The sequence below is a fragment of the Diaphorina citri genome, unplaced genomic scaffold, assembly GCF_000475195.1.
Source record: "Diaphorina citri unplaced genomic scaffold, Diaci psyllid genome assembly version 1.1 scaffold730, whole genome shotgun sequence".
NCBI lineage: Eukaryota > Metazoa > Arthropoda > Insecta > Hemiptera > Psyllidae > Diaphorina > Diaphorina citri.
The window spans coordinates 51,938-62,397 of record NW_007378163.1 but is presented as its reverse complement, the minus strand read 5'-3'; the positions used below and the strand labels follow the sequence as shown (position 1 = coordinate 62,397).

The following is a 10,460-nucleotide window of genomic DNA, read 5'->3' as shown; positions in this document are numbered from 1 at the left end:
CTTTTTTTTTTTTTTTTTTTTTTTTTTTTTTTTACGATCCACTCAAAAAATCTCGAGAATTGATTTGAAATTTGAATTTCTTTAAACGCTGAAACATAAAATCTTACCTGTGCAATTACTGGCACGGCCTAAAGCTGTGCCCTTCCTAAGACACGGCACAATACCTTGCCCGGCACAATCCTTTGTTAACGCCTACTTAAAAAAGAGGGAAAGAAAGGCCCAACCCATCCTTTAGGGCTGTTTGCCCCTACACCTAAGCCTTAAGGTGGTCTTGTTTATAAAGGGCGTACTTACTCGGAGTTTCGGCTGGGCATATCTGTTTTCCGTTTAGCCAGATGGTCTTCACCTTGGGACTGCCTCCATTCGGTTCAAATCGGACCATTATCCGAGTTGTCATAGGTCGACTGGGATCCAGAACTTGCTCCAGGTTGAGGATGGTGAACTCCTTGTTATTCGAAGTGGTCACTTCTCCTAGCCATGACTGAAAATCAATGGAACAGTTGTGCTGACTTAGGTGAGGTTTTAAAGTCAAAGAGCTGCCAGCCTAGTTAGCTTAGTTGGTAGTGCGTCTGCCTTGTAAGCGCTAGGCCGCGGGTTCGATTCCCGCCCGGGGCGGATTTTATCCTGATGGGATAATGTTCGTTCTCGGAACGGCTAGCTTTCTCCTATTTTGTCTTCCTTCTCTCTTCGATTTCGGGACGATAAGACCATAGCAGTTACAGTTCCCTCTGTCAAACCTCTTTAAAAAAAAGAAAGGCATACCTGTAGGCTATGTAGGTACTTTGTAGACCTATAATTATTTTACCAAGGGGTTAACAAAACACCAACCTATTAAATTCTATTTTTATCCATTCTAAGTATGTACCTATATTGCATTTTAGTATTAATCAAATTTATGTGTGTTCTCTCTCTCTCTCTTTCTCCCCTCTCTCTCTCTTTCTCCCCTTTCTCTCTCTCTCTCTTTCTCCCCTCTCTCTCTCTCTCTTTCTCCCCTTTCTCTCTCTCTCTTTCTCCCCTCTCTCTCTCTCTTTCTCCCCTTTCTCTCTCTCTTTCTCCCCTCTCTCTCTCTCTTTCTCCCCTTTCTCTCTCTCTTTCTCCCCTCTCTCTCTCTCTTTCTCCCCTTTCTCTCTCTCTTTCTCCCCTCTCTATCTCTCTCTCTTTCTCCCCTTTCTCCCCTTTCTCTCTCTCTCTTCAGGCTATTGCATATCCTCACTAAGTGACCCGAAGAAAAGAACAGGTCATATCCCATACCGTGATTCTAAACTCACCAAACTTCTAGCCGATAGTTTGGCGGGAAGTGGCGTTACTCTCATGGTAAGATTTAGAACTCTTATGGTAGGATTTAGAACTGCTGAGAGGAACTTGGCCTGACGCACTGCTACGGATTTGGGCCAAAATAGGATAGCGCGGTCAAATTTTGACTTGGCGCAGCGGAGCGCTATTGCTCCTTAATAATGAGGGCCAGCCCAGTTAGCTTGGTCGGTAGTGCGTCTGCCTTGTAAGCGCTAGGCCGCGGGTTCGATTCCCGCCCGGGGCGGATTTTATCCTGATGGGAAAATGTTCGTTCTCGGAACGGCTGGCTTTCCTCCTATCCTGTCTTCCTTCTCTCTTCGATTTCGGGACGATAAGACCCTAGCAGTTACAGTTCCCTCTGTCAAACTTCTATAAAAAAAAACTCAATAATGAGAACAAAACACCTTCTAACCCGGTACAAATCTTGTACAGGGTTACTTACTTGTACCTAATTTTGGTAAAATCCCGTTAGTTTTTTATGGCCTTGATGGGCAACTTCAAAGACTTGAAGACCAGAGTCTGGTCTTTTTTTTTCTAAATAAATAAAATACAAATAAATTAGGAGATAAAAATTCTGCTTGTTTCTAGATCGCTACAATATCCCCGGCCAGATCCAACATATCTGAAACTCTCAACACTCTAAGATATGCTGCCAGGGCCAAACGAATCCGCACCAAACCCATTATAGTCATGGTAAGTAAAAAAAAAAAAAGGAATTTTGATTGTGCTAAGCATAAATGCTTGTCACCAATGTCCTTCCCCGCTTATTATACTTCGCTAAATTTTATGACATGACTTGGACTCGAACCACCAACCTCCAGATTCAAAGTCCACCGTGCTAACCACTGCACCACTGAGGTTGATCATAGTAAGTAGAATAGAATATACCTTGTTTATCCTGCTCGAATGAGACTAAAAAGTCCCTTTAGCCCCAGCAGTCTAAATAAGGTCTTGTAGATTTTATGGGCTTAGAATATACCTTATTTTATCCTGCTCAAATGAGACTAAAAAGTCCGTTTACACCAGCAGTCTAAACAAGGTCTCGTGTATTTTATGGGTTTAACAGCATACATAAGATTTATATCAAAAGACCTTCCTTAATTTTAAAAATAATAAAAGCAAGTAGGTATTTTCTGTTTGATAGAAGAAACTCAATGTAGGTCTAGTCAGAATCGGATAGAGAAGAAGGACTGGATAAGAGAAAGCCAGCCTTTCCGAGAAAGAACCTCCAAGAAAGCTAGCCGTTTCGCCTCGAGCGGGAATCGAACCCGCGACCTAGCGCTTACGAGGCAACCGCACTAACTTCCAAGCTAACTATTAGGCTAGCGGAGAAAGCCAGCCGTTCCGAGAACGAACATTATCCCATCAGGATAAAATCCGCCCCGGGCGGGAATCGAACCCGCGGCCTAGCGCTGAAACGCGTAAGTCATAATCGGTAGTTGGGGTAATTTGATTTGTCCTGGCAGGACCCCATAGTAACTGCCACGGTATGAAACGGGTAAATCCTAGCGCTTACAAGGCAGACGCACTACCAACTAAGCTAACTAGGCTGGCCACTCGTCTCTTTAACCATTCATTTGTCATTTCCGTTTTCAGTTCAACAGAAAGAAGCCGCCGGATCCTTTACATCCAGATCACGGGATTATATTTCGCTCCTTCCTCTATCTGTTCTCTCTACTACAAGACAGACAAGATATTCACTATGTACTCAAAGCTACGTTCCTCGAGATCTATAACGAAAAGGTAAAACTGGACTAGGGATAAAAAGGTTCTTGAGCCATCGACTATACGATAGAATGTATTTGTTCCCCCAGGATCACTGAAATTCAGCTTAGGTAACTAAGAATTAATTACCACGTCGCTCCATTGGTAAGGACATGGTGCTGCTATCTCTTCAGCCTTGAGAGTAGGGTTGAAATAAACCTTTGAAAACAAAATATAGCGACCCACCAAAAATCTGTCTAGTCTTTCTGGTGTTCTCGTGTCAACCCAGCACCTGAATGAGATTATGGGAAGTATTTTGTCTCCTCTCTCTCTCATCTGATGAGAGACATACTTCGGGATGGGCATCCTACGACACAGACCTCAGGAGTCTAGTACCTACAGAAGCTGTTGCTACAAATTGAAAATGGTGATGAAACATTCATCTTTTTTTTTAGTTAACTTATAAACATGTGGTACTTTGTAGACCTATAATTATTTTACCAAGGGGTTAACAAAACACCAACCTATTAAATTCTATTTTTATCCATTCTAAGTATGTAGGTAGGTACCTATATTGCATTTTAGTATTAATCAAATTTATGTGTGCTCTCTCTCTCTCTCTCTCTCTTTCTCCCCTTTCTCTCTCTCTCTCTCTTTCTCCCCTTTCTCTCTCTCTCTTTCTCCCCTCTCTTTCTCTCTCTTTCTCCCCTCTCTCTCTCTTTCTCCCCTCTCTTTCTCTCTCTCTCTTTCTCCCCTCTCTTTCTCTCTCTCTCTCTCCGAAGGGGGGATCGTTCTTTATTCTGAGAGAGAGAGAGACAGAAATTGAGAGAGAGAAAGAGAGAGAGAGAGGTTGTCGATGAGGCCGGCTTTTTATTGTGAATACTTCAAAGTTCATTGAACTTTTTCGATTAAGTATTTCAGGTTGTTTACATTAACCTTTTCAACAACACACTTTCAGTTTGACCGAACAAATACATAGAAGGTCAAACTTTCTTGACTTGGCGGGGTGGAGCGCTACCGCGCTCCTTAATATTACATTTCTGACTTCCTTGCGTAGATCGCCGGAAATGGAATTCGGCCTCATAACTATCCTATACCTATTTTCTATCGATTTGGCCTGAATGGCCGATATTAGCATAAAAATTTGGGTGGGAGAATAATATTCAGATATAACTGGCAAACTATAGTACCTACCCACTGTAAAAAAGGCTAGTTAGCGCGTCTATCTTGCACTCACTAGGTTGCGGGTACAATTTCCGCTCGGGGTGAGCTTTATACTGAACACATTGTTCTCGGAACGGCTGGCTTTCTCCTAGCCTGTCTTTTTTCTCTCTTCGATTTCGTGACGATAAGACAGACCTCCGTTGTTACAGTTCCCTCTATCAAAATATAATATAAGAGGTAATAAAATTATACCAGACCTGTAAAAAGTTATAGAAAACTTTACCTACAAAGGGCTAAAATTCCACGTTCTGACCTACTGCCTAGTGGTCATTTACACCGAGACAGCTTTTGTACTAGCTGTCACTTTAATTCTTCTCCTCCTCCTCCTCCTCCTCCTCTTCTTCCTTCTTCTCTTTCTCCTCTTTCTCATTGTCCTCCTCTTCTCCTTCTTCCTCTTTCTCTTCCTCCTCCTCCTTTCCCTCTCCCAGGGGGGAGGAGGGCTGGTTGGGCTGTCAGCAAATTCAACATTTCCTTCCTATTTCCTGTATTTTTACTTTTTCTATTCCCTATCCTTTTATTTTTTATTGTTGATGGGTCTCATTGATTGTGTGACAGGTAGGTAGGTACCTACACCTACTACCATATGTATAGTCTGAATGCGTACCTTTAGATAGTATTAAAGTATTATTATTATCATTATTATTACTTTTTTTACGAAAAACTAGTAAACTTCAGTCTTCAGTGCGTTATGAAATCTTATCAGATTGAGACGCTTCTAGAACGAGCGAAGTGAGATTTGTAATTTTTATTCGGCGAAAACTCCAAGTACTCTATATTTATTGTAATAGAAAGTAAAAACCAGTCATTTCCCGATTTTGAAAATTTGAGCCGATTGCAATACTTTCTCATTACTAGTATAGCTTCGCAATAACGGTAGTAATAGAAAGTAAAAATGACAATGGTGGTTTCAACCAATCAGATGAGACCTCGGTCTAAACCTTTACATGTGTTTATACGGGAGAATTTTGTCAATAAAACGGTAAGTAAGAGAGAGAGGAAAAATATCTCATTAAGGGTTGGTATTCTGACCCTTCCGATTTAGTTATCAAGCACCAAAAACGATGATCTCCCATTCAAATAAATTGACAAAATACACATTTATATGTCCGCCTAGTATCTTTATTGAGTATGCAATGTGCCCATCAAAGTAACCCAAAGTTCAACACGATTCGTGCGGACCCGGTCAGAACTGAATTTGGACGCTAGGCCGCGGGTTCGATTCCCGCCCGGGGCGAATTTTATCCTGATGGGATAATGTTCGTTCTCGGAACGGCTGGCTTTCTGCTATCCTGTCTTCCTTCTCTCTTCGATTTCGGGTCGATAAGACCCTAGCAGTTACAGTTCCCTCTGTCAAACCTCTTTTTTTATAACTGAATTTGGATGTTCGTACCTATACATGTAGGTATCTAAATTTAGACTGCTTCTGTTTCAAATCTGATTTCAGGATCCCAGGGAGGCGCTTATATTGAGTTTGAAACGCGAAGTAGCCGCCCTACAAAGTGAAAATGAACATCTACGCACTGCTCTTCAACTTGAAGAAGGTAACTACAGTGATATTAGATTTCGTAGAAATTTAACCCATCCTTTAGGGTTGTTTGCCCCTACACCTAAGTCTCGGAGTCGGCTTTTTGTGTATGAAACAGTGATACCTATTAACTTTGTTTTTTTTTTTTTTTTTTTTTTTTTTTTTTTTTTTTTTTTTTTTTTTTTCTTCAGCTCTTCAACTTGAAAACATCACCTAAACCCGATTAGGGGATTACATTACTTTCCTTCCACTCCTATAGGATAAGAAAAGTAATAAGCACATCATAAGGTCTTTTCCACTCACCTGTTATAAAGTTTGGAGAAGTTGAACAATCCAAAGTCCGTAATGACCACCTTGTTGTTTTTCTCGATGAAAATGTTCTTGCTTTTCAAATCCTTGTGTAGAATGCCGCGAGCGTGCAAGTAGCCCATACCCTGATGAACACAGACAGGAACCAAACAAATTAACGAAACAATATAATTATTGAAAATTAAAGATATTTTTAACAATACTACGACACAGACTCGCAAAATCCTACACCGTCCAATGTGGCAGATAGCAGAAAAAGGCGGGGAACTCTTCTTTGTCTAAAAAAAAAGGCGTGCAAACATCACTTTCTATTACATTTGCGGAACTAAAAAAAAATATTGACACAGGGGAGTATCGAACCCGTAACCTCTCAACAGTACGTCGGATAGTGATAAAAGTAGCACGTAGCACCGTTCGATTCGTCGTAAAAAAAAAGTCACATTGTATTAGCTATCCACATACTTACTTGTCAATGGTTCACAAAGAGGGAAATTTGAAAGGTAAGAGTAGGTGTTTCTTTTTTTTAAGATGGGTGTTTCACCGCCGTGAATATGATATCAAACCTGTGACTAGCCCTGTTTGTGAACACAGCCTCCTAGCTAAATCAACATGTATTTTCCTTTTGCAAAATTTAATGGTGGTACCTAATAATGGGGAACAGGGACATGTAACATTGCCTGCCTGGCATTGTATGATTTCTTCATTTCCTACAGTGATACCTATTAACTTTATTACAAAAGGAGCCAGTCTAGTTAGCTTTTAGGGTAGAGCACCTGCCTTGTAAGCGCTAAATCACAGGTTCGATTTCCACCCGAGGGAACTTTCTACCGATTTCCCGATTTTGAAAATTTGGACCAATTAAAATAATGGTTCTTGTCCAGAAGTCGCGTCAATAGAGAATTGCTACAAAAAGGACCAGCATAAATGACCAGTGACCACTGTTATTAGGTATTAGGGTTAGGTTAAACACAAAACCAGCTTTCACAATTTGAGCAGTGACCAGTGGCGTTATTGTAGGGTCAGGTTAAACACAAAAAAAGAGCTTCCTTTTTCATTTTCATGGCTTGTGAATAATTACCCCTTATTCTCTCCCTCTTCAGCCGGGCACACACTGGACGAACCGCGGCGCCCTCGCCTTAAGACCCCGCCCACACTGGACCTGTCTAGAATCGCGCGCATGGACCGCTCTGAACTAAGCGAGCTAGTGTCGCACTACGCTAAGGAGAACGAAGCGCTGAGACAGGAGAATGCGGAACTATTCACGTCACGTGACCTACTGGTGAGAGACCAGGAGCTAGTGTGCCGCGAGAACGAACGACTGTTGCACACCCTGGAGGAACTTGCATCGTAAGTTATTCTCGATTGCCAGCTTAGTCAGCTTGGTAGGTAACGCGTCTGCCTTGTAGGCACTAGGCCGCGGGTTCGATTCTCACCCGGGAAGATTTTTTCTAATAGGTTTGATTTTTTTTTTTTATATATGTCGGTCTTCCTTCTCTCTTCGATTTTGGGACCATAAAATGTCAGCAGTTACAGTTCCCTCTATCAAACCTCTCTGTCGGTCTTCCTTCTCTCTTCGATTTTGGGACCATAAAATGTCAGCAGTTACAGTTCCCTCTATCAAACCTCTCAAAAAAAAAAAAAAAATCTCGATTTTATTTTTAATTCGACGCGAGTATTGAAAGAACAAGGTCTTATCGGTATAGGATAAAGTTGTAATCTGTACAGAATAAACCGGGCGGTAATCGAACCCCCGACCTAGCGCTTACAAGGCGTTAGGTTAGCCTTCAAGCTACCTAGGCTGTCACTTTACTTTTTACTCGGGTCAAATCTTGAAAATTTCGACGTTTACGTAAAAAAGTTCATATCTCTAGTAAACTCGGGTCAAATCTTGAAAATTTCGACGTTTACGTAAAAAAGTTCATATCTCTGGTAAACTCAAGTTCATGTTTCTTTAAATTATTGATTTCAGAGGTCGCAGTAGAGCAGATTCCCTACCTGCCAGTAGATCGTCATCCAGCACAAGTTCTAATGATAGGGAGCTGGTGTACTCTCCTGGTGGTAGTGTGCTCCAGGGACCCAGGTTCAAAGTAAGTTGATGGCAAGAAAAATAAATAAAATAACGCGGTTGAGGTTTGAGGGCACGGTTAGCCTAGTGCCTAGTGGTAACGCGCTTGCTTACCATGCAGAAGGTCCCGGGTTCGAATCCCTGTAAACTGTTGAGATCAAAGGACTACATATGTCCTCATTCGACAGTCTAAATAAAGCACTAACATGCTAATATCTAATTCCATCATCGACAGAAAATTCGCACTCTTATTTCGATTGCAAAAATATTTCAACGGGTTATTTTCTGGCGTTCTCGAGTTGACCCAGCACCTAAATGTGAAGTTTCTTATCGACCATCTGATTGGGTTGGATAGGGGTTGGATGGAAGAGAATGCCCTAGGCATTAATTCCGCCCCTGAGTTAGAATTTTTCATTTTTTTTTTCTCTTTCTTTATTCAATTTTCGTTTTCTTTTGTTATTTTGTTTTGTGTACCTCTTTATAAATATTGTTAAATTCTAATAAAGTGTTATATAATAATAATTGGTTTCTGTTGACTGCTACCTTTCTGCTTAATGGTGTCCATTTATTTTTCCTTGATTACAGCCAGAGATAGTGGGCAACAAAGAAGACCCTAAACCTCCTCACAGATTACCAGAGTCAATACAGAAGGAACTGGATAAGAGACGAATAGGAAAGTAAGTGAATGAACGAACGAACCAAGTTCTGAATTTTAACTAGAAGATTTTTCCTTCAGTTCGTCTGTCCCAATTTCGAACAGTCTGTTCGACTTTTTATTGTGATATTCAACACACAAATAAGGTAGTTTTAGACATACATTTTTGGCCTGATTGGGTCTTTTATTAAGTTCGACGAACCATAAAAAGAAGAAGAAAACACGATAGCAATAAATATACTTCTTTTGTTTTCATTCACAGGTCATCCAAATCGAAAAGCTGAAGAAAAAAGAAGAGGAAAAAAACCAGACAGAGAGAAAAGAAAAACGCCACGACTTTTTTTTATAAATAAAAATTTCAATTATAATTAAATTTGTGACTAAAAATTTTTCTAAGCAAAATACATAATAAATTCATTCTAAATGTATAATTCCATAAACATATTCTATCGGTAAACCAAAAAACATCGGATGAATATTCCATTTACATTTCAAAAAAACAATTCCAGCCAATTACGAGACTTTCCTTTTCATAGGATAAGGAAAGTGAAACTTCCTTTATACAGTTCGTCTGCAAAGGCCTTTTTTCCGACACACACACACAAAATATTTCACATGGTTTTTTCGAATTAATTTTCAAACGAAAAATAATAATATAAATTAAAAGGCACCACAATAAGAAGCTAAAATGTGAAAATGGAGCTGCATTTTCCTTTCAGGGTTGAATAGGGATGGATCTGTGCCCTAAATCACCAAAGTATGGAAAAGTATTTACAATTCCATAGGTATTTCAACATGATTCGTTTAAATTCAAAATTCTGCTTTTCCATTGGCTATTACACTTGTAAGATACTTTTCCATACTTTGGTGATTTAGGGCACTGGTTGGGATTTTTCCCGGCGTAAGGCTGTGTCCACTGTCCACACATAGTCGGTGCCGTCGACCGACCGTCGACTGAAAGCGTACACTCTACACTGTCTCGACAACATAGATTCACTGCTTCACATCGTCGTGTGGAAACAGCTTAATAGCACGAACACATTGGCTGCCACGGGACGCTTATTAAATGGTTATCTGAAAGAGGGGCCTCTGAATGAAATTTTGATATTGCTTTGACGAAAAAATTCCAATAATTAAGGAGTTTGTCTGTCATTTAAGGGAGACGTTTTCCTACATTAGGGCCTGTGGGTAAACACCATTGAATATGCCTTAGCAGCCAACGCGTTGAAGTTGAAAATTTTCATCTCCATCAATGAAACCGTTTTTTTTTTAATCCAATTTTTAGGTTTAATTTTAAACCGGTGAAATCGGTTTCTTTTCCAAAGATATCCGGAAAGGAAAACACACCTCAACATATCGTTATAAGTAAATATAAGAGAAAAATATAGAACTTATGAAACGTTTCGAGGCGCGTACACACTTGCCCGGCAGATTGGGACACTAGGCAGCGTCCACACTGTCGACTGACATCGCCAAAAATACTGGTCTACCGCGGGGCGGGGCGAGCAGATGTGTACATGCCTTTATACACAGGGCTTATACGGGATTTGAATCTGGTTTGTAACATACTGATAGATTCTGACTTGACTTTGTGAAGATTCATCTTGAAAAGAAGGTCACACAAGTAACTTATACTCTTCACAGGCGAAACATGTCTGAATAAACAATCAAGACCCCTCCCCTAC

General features: G+C 40.4%; 1 protein-coding gene across 1 annotated transcript in view; it reads left to right on the top strand.

The window, feature by feature from the left end:
- The window catches only part of LOC103511595 (kinesin-like protein KIF12), a 25,939-nt gene extending 17,089 nt beyond the window's left edge, over positions 1-8,850 (top strand). The window contains 4 exon segments of the mRNA XM_026825318.1: positions 5,666-5,762; positions 7,156-7,402; positions 8,025-8,142; positions 8,706-8,850. Of these exon segments, the coding sequence (XP_026681119.1) occupies positions 5,666-5,762; positions 7,156-7,402; positions 8,025-8,142; positions 8,706-8,801 (558 nt within the window). The 3' untranslated portion in view covers positions 8,802-8,850.
- Positions 8,851-10,460: the final 1,610 nt, after the last annotated feature.